General features: G+C 42.1%; 1 protein-coding gene across 1 annotated transcript; it reads left to right on the forward strand.

Annotated features, from left to right (window-relative positions):
• Positions 1 to 11874: 11874 nt before the first annotated feature.
• ssr3 (signal sequence receptor, gamma) lies at positions 11875 to 14830 on the forward strand. The gene is made up of 5 exons (XM_061216845.1): positions 11875 to 12120; positions 12862 to 12988; positions 13302 to 13400; positions 14188 to 14319; positions 14609 to 14830. Exons 1-5 carry the CDS (start codon positions 11988 to 11990, stop codon positions 14673 to 14675), a joined length of 558 nt encoding a protein of 185 aa, XP_061072829.1. The 5' UTR covers positions 11875 to 11987; the 3' UTR covers positions 14676 to 14830.
• Positions 14831 to 15032: the final 202 nt, after the last annotated feature.

A 15032-nucleotide genomic window follows, 5' to 3' on the forward strand; every position in this document is an offset into this window, starting at 1 on the left:
TAAAGCCGGCGCAATTAATAAAGATGGAGTAAACTTGGCATCTCAGACAAGCAATGCCGTCAATCATAATAGCTAACCTACATACATTATAACGTCTGAAGTCCCACCTGCTCCAAAACGAGCTGACGTAAATGGGTAATTACTTGGTTAGCCTACCCCTGAATGCGTTACAAACATTCCTCTTAAACCCAAATACGTAACGTCCCATTGTTCCTGTTGCAACATGTCAGTGTGCGCATTTTGGAAATGGAAAGCCTGCTCTCTGAGCTTCATATGGAAACTTGGCCACAATACGATAGTCCTCACGGCACCGCGTCGGCCTTCAGAATCATAAACAATTATCACAGAACATAGCAGAAGGTAGAATTTATGGCAGCACTTGATCCATATGGTAGTGTAGATCACTAGCTAGAAACACCTTGCTGTATGAGTCCCAAGTTTAATTGTCAATCTCTCGTTTACAGTGAAGCACACAGCGTCATATCCCTCCATACTTCAAAATTCATAATCATGCACTTCTATTTCCATTCTATAATTTTATTTGCTTTATCACACATGCCTGTGCTTTTCCCCAGTACAGATCCCTTTTATTACTTGAAGCAAATAGTCCCAATTCCAGGGTCATTGACTGTACCAATCGATGTAATAGGGTAAAGATTGTAGAATCTCCACACTCTTTGGGTATCTATGAGCCAATTAGAGATGGCAAAGACACATGTACATTCTTGACTGTTAATTTTACAGACACTAATGGATATCGAGGGAGGATTCCTTCATGTTTCCTGAATGATAACAAATGCTTTTTAAATTTATTGACAGGCAAGTGCCCATGAGCATAGCATCGTTATTAAAGTAAATTGGGTTTTTTTTTTTTTTCAACAGAAAAAAAAGATCCACACATTTCTCAGTAAAGCAAAGATATATCCAGACTGGTCAGTTTGCAGAAGGACAAAAAGTTAATAGATGCAGTAAAGTCTGTTTTTGTTTTGCTTCCGTGTCCTTTCATTTCTAGATATAACGTCCATCTCGAAGGTGTGAGCAAATAACATTCTGCAGGGGAGATCTTTTCTGTAGGGGTTCTGTGTTGGCACTTTGAGGCAGATGTAAGTACAGATTTGTGATGGTGCAGTTTAGGTATGGTGGGGAGGGCACAGCGACATGCCTGTTGGCCCTCTTTCTGTTTGAGGGCAGGAAGTGGAAAACAATGCCCAAGTCTAGCCCCCTTTCTCCCCTGTACACGGGTGGCTAACTTCGAGCTACTTCATAACGTCCTGATCAAAGTCACTCTCAACCCCCCACCTACCCGCCTCAGCCCCCTCGGGGTGATGTGGGTGTCACCAGACACATCTTCAAAGCCGGGCACTGTTTTTTTCTTCTCATCCCTGATTTTCTTTCTTTTTCTAATGGTCAAGGGCACTCCACGGTCGAGAGGGCAGTGAGGGAAGCCAAACACTAGACACCCGGGTCAGCGGTAAACATAGCATAGAAAGTGGGGCTTTTTATTTTGTCATTGTCTGTAATTCTAATAAAACGTGTGTGGTACGGGCAGATTCAAAGCAGAAGAGAGAGAGAGGAGAACGAGAGGAGATGCACGTGAGCCGACATGTTGGACTAAGCAGTAGAGGAGAGAGAAGTGGAATTTTAATGATCCTGAAACTCACCCAGCAGGCTGACAGATACCTCACATATTTCACTCTCAGATGGGGAAAGACCAAATAGATCTCTCTCTCTCTCTTTCTCATGCTCACTCTTTTCTCTTCTGTCTCTTCCACCACCAGTACCCCATCCCATCATACTCTAAGGCAAATGTTTCAGCAACTTTTTTACTCATGTAGAGACAGAGACACTCAACTCCCCCCTCCTCCTTCATTGGCAGAGATTTCCCTTTGATGAGTCAAGTCCCTTAACCCTTGATCCCAGACGTGTAAGAAATAAAAAGTTACTCAGATACAGGATAGGTTAAGGGGGAGCAGCATTTAAGTTTCGGTTTTGCCTGAAGCGGGAAGGGTGGACACCCTTAACTTTCTTTTTTCTGTGTCTATGAGTGTTTTGTTGGGGGAAGGCGGGTCATACCTTCAGCTTTCCTTTCTGCAACTGTGATTCCACAGTCATCTCCCAGGAATGCCTCTTATGACACAGACGGCCAGAATACGCACCATAGCTTCATCACAGATCAGGGCTTGTTCTCGTCCTGGGCTGGTAAACTCCCATTACTGTGAAAGCCCTGCTCATAAGGCTCTTTGAAGCTTGTCTCTGTGTTTTTCTTCTTATTAACATTTGTCAATATTGAAGCATGAACTGGAAAATAAGTTTCTGCATATCTTCCATTGCTTGACTGACAAGCTATAGGCAACCATTTGAAAGATGGAGAACCTTTCCCCAAGTCTCGGAAAGACATTTTACATTTACATTTTAGTCATTTGGCAGACGCTTTTAATCCAAAGCGATTTACAAGTGCATAGGTTCTTCCACAAGTTCAGCATCACATCCATAAATACACATGAAGTGCTGTTCTAAACAAGAAATACAGTCACCGTAAGTGAAATAATTATTTTATTAGTTTTTTTATTTAGACAATTTTTTTTGGGGTTAGACAAGAGGGATATCAGGGGAGGGGGTAGACAAACAAACAATATGAGTGGTTGGCAATAGCAGCCTGGTTTCCAATAAAACAAATTAAATTTTACAGAAATAGATATAATAGATTAATATTACCTATCACCATAAAGTGTATGTCATTATGTTATTTAGCAATGAGAAAGTGAGCAATTGCACCCCCTGGTGGCTTCACTGTGTCAGAGATTATTATGAAAATCTGTCCCCAAACTTTACACTTTTAAGTCTAGCACAGGCCTACCCAATCTTGTTCCTGGAGATCTATCCTCCTGTAAGTTTTCCCTGCAACTCTAACAAAACACACTTAATTCTCAATGCACTAATTAGTAGAATCAGGTACACAAAATTATGGTTAAAATGAAAACCTACAGAACGCTAGATATCTAGTAACTGCATCCCTGGCCTAACAGGTTATTTTATAAAAGTGTCATGTGTAAAACATCCATTGTAAAATAATGATTAAGGCTTAATTATACCAAATATTTTGGTAGGCTAGTTGATGTAAGCTCATACAAGTAAATGCCCCGTAAAGAAATAGATAGTGGGCCTGTGCTGGAGATGCACAGTAGCCTATCGCATGTCCCGACTTCCGAAATTAACTCATCTGGACTGCAGATGCGACTGTGTTAAGTCTCGCCTGTGTTAGTCATTCTCTACCAAATTGTCATCGGAGGAATTTCCGGAATCTCCGTGGAAACCATTCATCGTGATTGATTTATTTCGATTCTTTGAGTAGGCTATTATGTGTTAGTCGACGTGCAACCCTCGCACGCATAACCACGCAAGTTATTCTTTCCGGTTCGTTAAATGATTCTTTTATGTTTCGTTATGATTCACCCTTCCTGTCGCATGGAACCATGGACCCCCCCCCCCCCAACCATAAACTCTGTTCTTGTTTGTGAAGCAATCTAATGTGTGAAACGTCTAAACGAAAATACCACAATAAAGATTGTCAAGTTGGCGTGTGCGTGCTGGCGTGCGAACTATGCTTGTCTGCTCCGTCTGTGCGCCCCTCCTCGCCTCCCCTGGCCGTCCGACCCACTGTCCCTATTATCCAGTTCTCATGCAACCGGGAAGTCTGCCCACCCCCACTCCCCGAGCCGCAGGAAAGCCTGTCCCTTGACTCTCAGATTCCCTCCGGATTTGTCAGAGGGCTCACAGCTGCGCAGCCACAGTAGCACCAAAACCGTGTAAAAGAGTCTGCATGAGTGTGCCTCCACCGTTCTTCCTACTTTAGAACTTATCCGCACTGCTCGCACGCGCAAAAGGGGAGACAAAACTGAACATCCGATTCGTGCCACGCGACCTGCTCCCCCTCTCTCAAACACACGCACGCACGCACACTTTCACTTCTGGTGGTTAACTGCGTGTCCTTCCCTATATCAGATGCTCATCCTTGTTTACTTTAATCAGCTCTAACGTGGAAATAAAAATGACATCAGTTTTTGATCATGTTCAATGATGCTCAAAAAGATTAACAGCCCTGTCATTTGATTCACAGCTTGGCTCCACAACTATAATTATTCCAAAGTGATGTTGTTCCGCACCTCTCCTAGCCCAACGCTCCCTTCTAGACAAACCATAAATCTTTCAGACACTCCTTGCTGAGCCGCGTTGATGAAACCAGAGCGATAGCAGCAGGAGATGAGGCTCCACAGCGTGCTCTGGTTCAATATCCCATCATTCTTTCAGGCACAAAAGAAACCAGGTGCCACTCACCAAGTGATTTCTTGAACAAGAAAACATGCCCTCATCTACTGAGACAAGCCCAAACTGCTGCGGATCAGGGAAACGTTAAGCACACAAATCCTGTGCTAACCAAAGAAGTGACCTCGTCTGGAGGTAAAGTGCATGCATAAAGTGCCCAAGAGCGAGAGAGAGCGAGAAAGAGAGAGAGTGATGAAGTTGTAAGTAAATTATAAAAATGATATTTGCCTTTCATCATATTCATGTTATTTAATGTTTTGACCATATAAATACTGAGTACATATTTTGTAAAAAAATTGTGTGTGCGCATGACAGAGACAGAGTGAGAGACAGACAGAAAGAGAGAGAGGTAGACAGAGAATGAGAGAGCGTGAGAGAGAGACAGAGAGAGAGAGAGAGAGAGAGAGGGAGGGAGGGAGAGAGAGAGAGAGCGTGCACAGCTGAAAGTCAGGTCACTCTGTCTGTGCTGGCCATGCCTGAGTCATCGGCCAGCCGTGGCACGCTGACCTTGGACCGATATGACTCCCGTTCCTCCATGGTTACGAGAGTAACAAGATGTGGGATGGAAATCTATAGCACTGCCTTTCTCAGCCTGCCACTCTCCTCAGAGCTTTTGCAAGCTCGCATGGCCTGTGCATGTGCGCGGGCGGAAGATTATGTGTTGTCTGTGTCCTACAATACCTCTTTCAGCCTCCTACAGTTCACTTATAAAAGGCCTCAGACCAAAAGGGTGTACTTCGTACTATGAATGCATTTTCAAGAGAGGAAGTCTGTCTAACAATACCCTACACAGCTCAGGCAGAGTGGGACACTGAGTCATGGAAAATCAGAAAAAAACAGGGAAAAGGGATTCTGATCCATCCGTGACTTGCCTTGTGTAATATATTATGGCTAGCTTATTGTTTATTGTACAAATTTGAACTGCTGCGCCATCTGAAGCAAAAATAGAGTTTACTCTTGCAGTCTGCCAGTAGGAAAATGTTTGGGAAGGGAAAGTTGTGGAACGAGTGCAAGAGACTGTCACATGTCAGTGTGTCACCTACTGTATGTATGTGAAGATGCACAAACTGCATTTTGGTACGATCACATTTTTACACCGCGGGACCAAATCAAGTGGAAAATCTACTTTTTAACAAGAAGCAGAAGAAGAAGCAGATTCTGTGCAGCAAGTCAGTGACGTGTGAAAGCAACCTTTGAGTGGTTGTTCTGTGTGCAACACCCACACAAGTAGTTCACAGGCTGTTCTTATTTTTGTGAGCTATTACACAATCCAGTTATGTCTTGTATGTTCCTCAGTTAGAAATACACAATCTACACAAACAAGTTTTGAAACTGTGGTCCTGTATTTCTCCATGGTATCTCACTTCACAGATGTTTCTCCATCCTTTTTTTGTACCTTCGCACCCGGGACACAGAGACCTTCCTCCTCTCTGTTTCCATGAATACTGTGTCTCTTTACTGAAATCCCTGTAAGCCCACACAGGCGCTGTTTCTGCGTCAACTAGCCTGTGCATGAGAAACGCACGCAATCCGTGAATTCGCTGACCTGTGGGACTGAGGTCTTTTTTAAACTCCCTGTGGGAGGTTGGTGGTGGTACTTTAGTGCGCAAGCTGATCTTACTCCCTCACAAATGTGTTCATGGCAATTTTGCGATCATTCTGTGCAGAACATTATTGTTTGAACTTGTGAATGCCGTGCTATTTCCAAGTGTTAACTTTTTCACTGAGGGACTTCCTGATGGTTGTATTTAGCTTTTGAGGGACAAGAGGTCTCTGTTTTCAGGCTCAGCATCACCCTTCACACAGAAACACATCAAAGATGAGACCTGCCACATTTTGTTGGAGACAGGCGAGCAAACCCCACTTTGCTGCCAAAAAAGTCAGACGCTTATGTTTTCTTAAAGATAACTGCCTCCTGATGTCTTGTTGTCCTTGTACAGAGTGAAAAGCGCGTGTGACCGTATGTTGCATTTTATTATTCCACCCCTTACCCTAAATGTTCAAACACTGGTCAGGACTCAATGGTACATTATGTGCCAGCCAGTCAGTTTGCCTCTGAATGTGAGATATTCTGGGCCCATTGAAAGATTCTGTGCTTTTTTATAAGCAAGCTTGATTACAGATTTACAGTAACTTTATTTTTGTGCTACATGATGTTCCATAGACTAGATGAAGTAATTTATTGCATACATACAGTTTCTTTTGATTAAGCAGCCATAAGCCAGCAGTCACACTCATTGACATGCTGTATGATTTCTCCATAAGAGACCACAGGATTTTCACAATAGGTAGAGCAAAGCTAGATTTTCTACCTCTACCACTAGGTTGAATATCCTTATGAACAAAGAGATCCACCAAAGTACCCTGAACTGTACACGCTCATGCTACTGATTTGATAATTACAGCACTCTCTGTTCCAGCTCAATTCTCAATTGAATACTCAATTGGATAAGATGCTCAGTTGGTATTTGTGCATTTTCCATTTTTATGGGCCTTTAGGACAGGGTATGTGTTAAATATGAGAACATTTAACGTCACAGCCTATGCTAAAGTATAAAAAGCAACAATTGCTTGTGTGACATTAAGTGCAGTGCATCATTGCATTTTCATCAATAAGGGAAGTGTTGCTGGTAGGAGAGAGGCATTTCACAAATGCTTCCTCCAGGAAATCCCAGTAAGGACCAGAACACAATAACCATGACGATGAGCGGTTCAGCTCCATGTGACCAAACCAAAAAAGGAAAGAAAAAAGGACTGAGGCAGGGAATTCTGGGTAATGAATGTTCCTGGGAAAAAGGCCGGTGAGAAATCACCCAGATTGTGTGCAGAACAGATGGGGGTGTCAAGTCTCCAGTCCCTTTCAGACAGGCATGGGGGAGGCACTGTGAGAGCAGAGATACATGTCTCAAGATACAGACCTAACCCAGCACACACATACACACAAATCTGTGTTTAAAGTGTAAACATATGTCTGGCAATATTTGAAAAACAGAGTATTTACCACACCCACTGATTTCCCATATTTCCTGTTTCTATGTATTTTTTCCACATAATCTTCTCTGTGTAGTCCTGCATGCAAGTGGTGCTGAGTGTGAGGTGACAGGACAGATACTGCTAGCACGGTCACCCCAGCATGAGCCACTGGGCACTGACAAGCAGGTCCGCCATCTGTGTGCATCCTAAAACCCAGAGAGAAACATGAAAGGTGAAGGTTGGAGACATAAGGCCTGTCTGAGCCAAGGGGCCCTGTACCAATACCATGCATTTACTGAACCCCCCCCTCCCCCCCCGCTTCTCATTCCTGAGGACATATCCCCCCTGTCCTCCCCAAGTTTGTGATCAGGACTGCAGTCTCCATGTCCTTCTTCAGTAGGATAAATAACAAAAACAGATCCAGTGCTGATACATGCGATGGTGGCAGTGTCCTTTTTTCCACATCTCAAAATCCTGCCGTGGGAATGTAATTCAAGCCCACTCATGCACAAGGAAATGTAGCAATTTTCAAACAGCTATAACCTGCAGTAATAATATAATGGATAGTGAAAACCCTGAAGGATGCAATGATCATAACATTATTTGAATATGTTCAGACGCTTCAATTGGAGAGGCCACCTCAACGCCGTGCTGCGTATACATTTTACATCATTATGCAAATGCGCAATGCAAATCTATTCAGAGCTCTAGACTCAGAGATGATTCATTTGTTTATTCTGGCAAAAGACAAATGCAGGTCTTTTCACCAGCAACCCAAAATCTTAAGTGAAAAACCAGACAGGGCCGGTAAGTTGATGAACAGGGGGGAAGGTTACCCGTGCGTGAACTCTAGCCTCAGAAAGCCTGAGGGTTTTGGGAGCACAGACTGTTAACAACTCATGGAAACAGGTCAGACAATCCTGTTTTCCCCACGCAGACTGTGTGAGGCTGCCGTGCCCTGTTTAATCATTTATTGGGCATTACGAGCTGCCACACGCAGTGGGTCATGGGAAAGGCAAAGCAAAGGTCTGAGCACGGGAGGAATATGGACTGATTTTCAAAACAAGACCCAAGACTCAGGTACCGTACTCCCTAATTTACAAAGGCAGTGGAGGTACTACAAAATTCACAAAGTGAGCTTTAGGCACAAAGATGCAATACAATAAAGTAAAATGTCATTATTAAAAGGTAATGCCGTTTTAACAAATCTTAGTGGATCTCGGTTGTCCACTAAGATGGGTGTTGCCAAATCAGGTGTCAGGTGTTGCCAAATCCCTCCACCCAAGTCCCACTGAGGACCTGCTGTGACACTATTGTAGTGAGGCCATGGTGACTAGTCACACTAAAACAAAGGGAGAAAGAGAGCACGCTCAGTGTTCGCACATTATTGTCTTGGCAGGCCTTTTGGCACTGTGACCTTCCTCCTCTTCTGCTGGAGTGCATGTTTAATCCCTAAGCCCCGGCCATTAGGAGACACAATCACGCTAGCTCACGTTTTTTTGCAGAACAGCCACCCGACGGGGGGTAGCCCCTGCGTGGCTTGAGGTCTGTTTGTTCCGAGGCAGACATGCGATGGCCAGAAATGACTCCCCTTACAGATTTACCAATGATGCCATGGGCTACCGTGACACCATTTCATTTAAGCGCTATCAACCCGAAAATTACATCCTAGTGATTGCTCCAGAGACAAATGCTTTTCATCTGAAAGAAGGTTTAAGTCTACACATACGGGGTTTGTCGAAAATTATGTCTGCAGCCTGGTTGTGTTAAAATGCCACTTAATCCATGCAAACCAGTTTAATCGGTTTGGACAGGTACTTTCGTGCACCGACAGCTAATCCAAATACTAATTCTCCACCTAGTAGAGGAATTAAACTATGAATGCATGATTGATGTCGACATGGAAAACGCTGGCAGGCTCAAAGCGAGCTGCCCTTGAAAATGATAATCACCCATCGCCTACAATGACAGAACTAGTGCAATGTTCAAAACGTTCAATTCACTCAAATTCAATATGGCATTCTGAGAAAGTTTAAACTGGGAACAAAATCCAAGGGCACACCTTTTTCCAAGGGCACACCTTTTGGAAAGACATTATAGAGCAAAATATTGTTGCTAAATAACGACAAAAGAAAAAAGACAAAATTGCATTGCTTATTTAATTACCTGGCCACTCAGTTAAACCTTTTGGCAAGCAGTTTATGTTTGTCTTTTTTCCAAGGTGAAATCCACCAACATGCTAATGTACATTATGCACAGCTATAAACATTCAGTCTTGTGAAAATGCATCAGCAGTAGGATGAACAGAACAACCTTGCAATGAAAAATCACATCACAGCCTGGAGTCTGGATGAGAATGTAAAGATGGCCCTCTAGTGGAAATATATAATATCACATTCAAAGTTTCCAATACAGTGTGTTAAATCACAACAGGAAAAGCTCCTGAGATAACTGAAAACACAATGTCAGTTTTCTGAGTTTTAATCTGTAGCCTAAAACATGTTGTATGTGTATGCATGTATGTGTGTGTGTGTGTGTGTGTGTGTGTGTGTGTGTGTGTGTGTGTGCACCTGCATATGTATGTGCATGCATACACGTGAGAAAGGATGTGTGGTACTGATCAAGCTGGTGTGTGGATAAGGGGTGGGAGGTAAGAGTAAATCAAACAAGACAGCCATCAGCTAAGCATCACTCAATCTCACTAACGTCGCCTTCACAAAGCTGCCAAGAACACCCACTAGGTGGAACAGCCTCAAGGTTTGCCAGTCCAGACACTTAATATGCTCTGGAATCACCACTATATCATGAGAAAGTTTACGGGCCAGTGCTATATTCCTGTCTGTCTGTCAGCATGAACCATCTCCGAAAAAACATTTGTACAGTTGAGGTGTTTTATGTTTCTACAAATGTAGCATGCAAATACTGTATCCTGTAATACACTGCAATTGCCCTACCTTCAGCATGTACAAGTCCACTTTTTAAACACAATGAGCTTCCTTTCAGTCCTGAAGCATCCTGCCAAAAAGCAGTCTCGGCTTTCACTGTACTCTCAGTGAAGTCAACAGTGGTCAGTACAGATTGTTTAACCAAGTTTCAATGTAAAATTGAGCAATAATTGTATCTGATTGCTTGAATTAAAAAAGATATCTTCAGTCCAAACTGAGTATGGTACAGGTCATTGTCTTTGGTTTAATAACAGGTTCTAATATCCCAATTTCATAAGATTAAAATGTTAAATGTTAATAGAGATGCCTACTGTAGGCGATTAATGGCATATGGATTAATTTGGACACAAGTATTATGTCACACACTTTGGATTATTCGAAAACTACCAACTATTTTAGAGCAGGATTATTTAGCATATAGGCTAAATTAATTGAAAACTAAAATAATAGACAGAGAAGCACAGAGAAGTGACAATGCGGTGTGGCAGCATATTAAAATGGACTGAGGCCCACATGCATATTATTCGTGTTTTTGAGCTTTTCCATAATGGTTCAATAAATAGAATTGCTATTTTGTTCGAAGTAATCATATTGTTTAACAGCTATTTTTCCGAACAGTTTGTAAAACAATTTCCAACATGACATGACGTATGAAGTCCTGTTTTGCGTTTTTAGATCAAGGATTTAGTTTTAGATCAAGGCTAAAACTCCGTCCCCCATAATGCTATCCCTTTCTTAATGACGACATTTCCTCAATTTGATCGTTCTAATGCTTGTCTGTCTGGACGGCAACATTATCGTTTTATATATATACACTCACCGAGCATTTACTTTATTACACCTACTTCATACGACAATCTAATCAGCCAATTGTGTGGCAGCAGTGCAATGCATACAATCATGTAGATACTGGTCAGGAGCTTCAGTTAATGTTCACATCAACCGTCAGAATGTGGGGGAAATGTGATTTAAGTTACTTTGACAGTGGAATGATTGTAGGTGGCAGACAGGGTGGTTTGAGTATCTCAGAACGGCTGATCTCCTGGGATTTTCACGCACACTAGTCTCTAGAGTTTGCAAAGAATGGTGCAAAAAATAATAATCCAGTGAGCAGCAGTTCTGCAGACAGAAACGCCTTGTTAATGAGAGACGTCAGAGGCGAATGGCCAGACTGGTCAAAGCTGGCAGGAAGGTGTTAGTAACGCAAATAACCACACATTAGAACAGTGGTATGCAGAAGAGCATCTCTGGACATACCATAACTCTAAATGGATAGGCTACAGCAGTAGCAGTCTAAAGAATAAGTCTAATAAGTACCTAATAAGGTACTCACTGAGTGTATATCTCGATGAGCATTATATTCTAAAATCAGGAAGATAACAATAATGCGTGTGGTGCTTTAGTCATTACATCAGGCCGGCAATGATATTTCCTGGACATAAATCCCACTTTATAAATATGCACAAGAAACAATGCTATACACCGGGGCTAATGCCGTGTAACAAGTTTAGTTATTGCAGTTCTGTCTACAGTTCTGTAGCCTATGGATCTGCTCTACAGAACTACTCTGACTTATTTGAGGAGCAAGTTTCATGAACACCATCCGGTCTACGGCCTTCCACTTCCGTTTTTGTGCTGACGAGGCGTAAGGGACTACCTTTTCAAGCAAACGGAGCTGATACGTGTCAGTCCTTTTACTCGTTGGAAGCGGAGGAGAGTAGGCAGTTACGTGGACGAGTTCTAATCATGGCACCAAAAAGCACCAGCAAACAGCAGTCTGAAGAGGACCTTTTACTCCAAGATTTCAGTCGAAATCTTTCTGCCAAATCCTCGGCACTGTTCTACGGAAATGCGCTTATTGTGTCTGCAATTCCCATCTGTAAGTAACTGTTAGCTAACGATAGACATTTCCATAAACTAACGTACGGTTTGTGTTAGTCTGCTGTTGAAACAGGAGACTTTGAGTTCAAGCTACCACTTAGATAACATGTTAAGTCCTATTTAATCAGCGTGAAATATAATTCTGCGCCCTGGTAAATAATATAGCTACGTTAACAATGAGCTACCGTTGGCTAGCTTTTACCTAGCATAGACTTGCGAACATCATTGAGTTGGCACTAGCTAGCACACTCGCAACTAAGCCAGGAAACCCCTAGCCGGGGGAAAGCATGTAGCTAAGTTAATAACGCTTGTATTGTCGCTTTTGTTGGTGGTGATTTGACATTTACTTTCGGCAACTAGCTAAGCAAGTTGTTTGAGGGCTTAATTTGGTTACTGTTTTCTATAGCTTAACATAACGTTACTAAGTTGCTGAACTAGCTAATTGGTTCAGCTAAGTTAGCATGGCTGTAAATTGCTAACGAGCCTAAAATCTATTGCCAAAAAGTTTATTTTTATATTACCACTTTATCTAAAGATTGTATTGCAACAGTATAATTTGGTAACATTCTGAGAATCGACCGGTTTAAATTGATTGTCATGCAGGGATCACGATCACGGTCCTCGAGGGCTGAGAACTGCTGGTTTTCTATCCTCTGTTTACCTTGATCCCTGCTGTCATGTTTTTTGTTTTGTAAGGAAGAACTCACCCGGTGTGTTTTGTCTGCTTTCATCTATGCAGGGCTGTTCTGGAGGATCTGGCACATGGATCTGGTGCAGTCAGCTGTCCTCTATGGCGTCATGACCCTTGTCAGCACGTATTTGGTTGCATTCGCCTACAAAAATGTCAAATTCGTCCTAAAACACAAGTAAACAAATTTTCTTTTCCATTTGTGGTGGTGGTATTCCATATTGGTTGGGGGTGTAGAATTTCAATCTTTGCAACTTAATTAATTGTGTAGTATAAATGCTCTATTGTTGTAACAAAAAGTACATTGTGTGTTCCGCTCATATCCAGGCAGCTGTAGATATGCCAGCATTTCTGCATGGATTACCAGCCTCTGAACCCAATATACGGTTTTATAGACGGCACTTTCCTAAAGATAACACTTGTGAGCTTGTGAGGAAACTTGAAACACACCGGGGGCATCAGTAGTGAGGGGTTATCTGTTGTCCCCTCAGAGTTGCTCAGAAACGTGAGGATGCAGTCTCCAAGGAGGTGACCCGGAAGCTGTCCGAGGCTGACAACAGGAAGATGTCTCGCAAAGAGAAGGATGAAAGGTTTGCTATTGCGCATTATTGTTAACCGCTCACCATTACACATTTCCAGGGCTTATAACGATGTTTGAACGTGGTCCTGTGTCAGATTACAGAATGTTATTCCTAGCTGTATGTTTTTTTTGTTTTTTTTCTGGCAATACTCATCTCTGTGAATAATTGATTCAAGAAAGAAGGTAAAAAAATGTAAGCTTAAGGTGGAACCATTTTCATTGTGTGTAGGCTGCTTTCTGCCTGCTCAACTATGAATGCATGTTAAGGTGGTGGAAACTCAAATCATTGCTTTGTAGAAATAGGCCAGTGCAGTAATTAACACCATTTTTGTTGCTTTAAGTGAAATGTTTTTCATGATTATGGGCAAATATTGCTAAGAGGGTATTGGGATATCCCAAGTTTAATTATTGCCTTCTCTCTCTCAAATGTTTAGGATTTACCATGTATAGTAGCTAAGTTTTTGATTGTTTTACAATGTTCTGTTTTTCCTGACTTACATTGTACTTGAGTCACACAAGTACAACACACTCAAGTACACAAAACCTGAATAATGAAAATGTACTCATTTAAACAGTTATGAGGATTTTAACTGCTCAAATCTGGTCTGATCCAATGTCTTGCCAATGCAATTATTGAATGTTTTCCTGGAAGTTTGTCAGATTGTCTAGTTGTGGAACATTTAAAGGAGTACTATGTTTCCGGTTAGGTTTTGCATGAAAAGCATTCAACATTAAATGCAGTTATTTGTACAGGATATTTGGGAAAAGCTAATGCATTCTTTTTTGCATGTTAACAGGATCCTGTGGAAGAAAAACGAGGTTGCTGATTATGAAGCAACAACCTTCTCCATTTTCTACAACAACACCCTCTTCCTGGTTCTTGTCATCATTGCCTCCTTCTTCCTGCTCAAGAACTTCAACCCTACAGTGTATCCTTTCTTCCATGAATTGTAGCTTTTAGTGAGTTTCCTTCACGTGTAGTTTCCTCAACATAAAGTTATCAATGGGTTGGGGGAAGGGTCAACCACCTTATGAAGAAATAGCCAATTTCCATTTTCCTTGTATGCTACTCTTTTTTTCATTAGTGGGGCATTTAGCCAATGCGGATGATGTTGTGTGATTATTAGACTCCTTTAATCAAGTGCATGGTGCATAAGTGCATGCTGAACTACATTATTTTGCCAAATTGAATGTTTGTCCTTGACAAATTCCACCCAGGAACTACATCCTGTCAATCAGTGCGTCCTCTGGCCTCATCGCCTTGCTGTCGACTGGATCCAAGTGAGCGCCCGGAGAAGTGTGGGAGAGAGGGGTGGGCCATTAAACTATGTACAAATAAGGATCATGAACAAAGGAGTAAATTTGGACAACAATCACAGACCTTGTGGCCATTTCAAGAAATTCTCTACTTTTTTTTTTTCAATAAAATGATAAACTCCAGTATGGTGTAAGGTATTATGTGCTCTTAAGCTTCGATGCCACATTTATGGATTTGACATGATGCGTACAGGTGGATTCGAGTGCTGTTATGGTGCACATTCCTTTAATTGGTTGCATGTTTGTGATGGTGTGGGGAAGTTCCTGAAGCTCCAACGACTTCAAGTTATGAGAATAACAAAAAGGTGAAGGTTTTTGCATTTGT

Source organism: Conger conger, chromosome 13, assembly GCF_963514075.1.
Source record: "Conger conger chromosome 13, fConCon1.1, whole genome shotgun sequence".
NCBI classification, from domain to species: domain Eukaryota; kingdom Metazoa; phylum Chordata; class Actinopteri; order Anguilliformes; family Congridae; genus Conger; species Conger conger.

Excerpts from the sequence above, each read along its gene's own strand:
- ssr3 (XM_061216845.1), top strand. The coding sequence starts at position 11,988 with ATGGCACCAAAAAGCACCAGCAAACAGCAGTCTGAAGAGGACCTTTTA. Across the intron at positions 12,121-12,861 it reads TGTGTCTGCAATTCCCATCT|GGCTGTTCTGGAGGATCTGG; the intron begins GTAAGTAACTGT and ends TCATCTATGCAG. Across the intron at positions 13,401-14,187 it reads CGCAAAGAGAAGGATGAAAG|GATCCTGTGGAAGAAAAACG; the intron begins GTTTGCTATTGC and ends GCATGTTAACAG.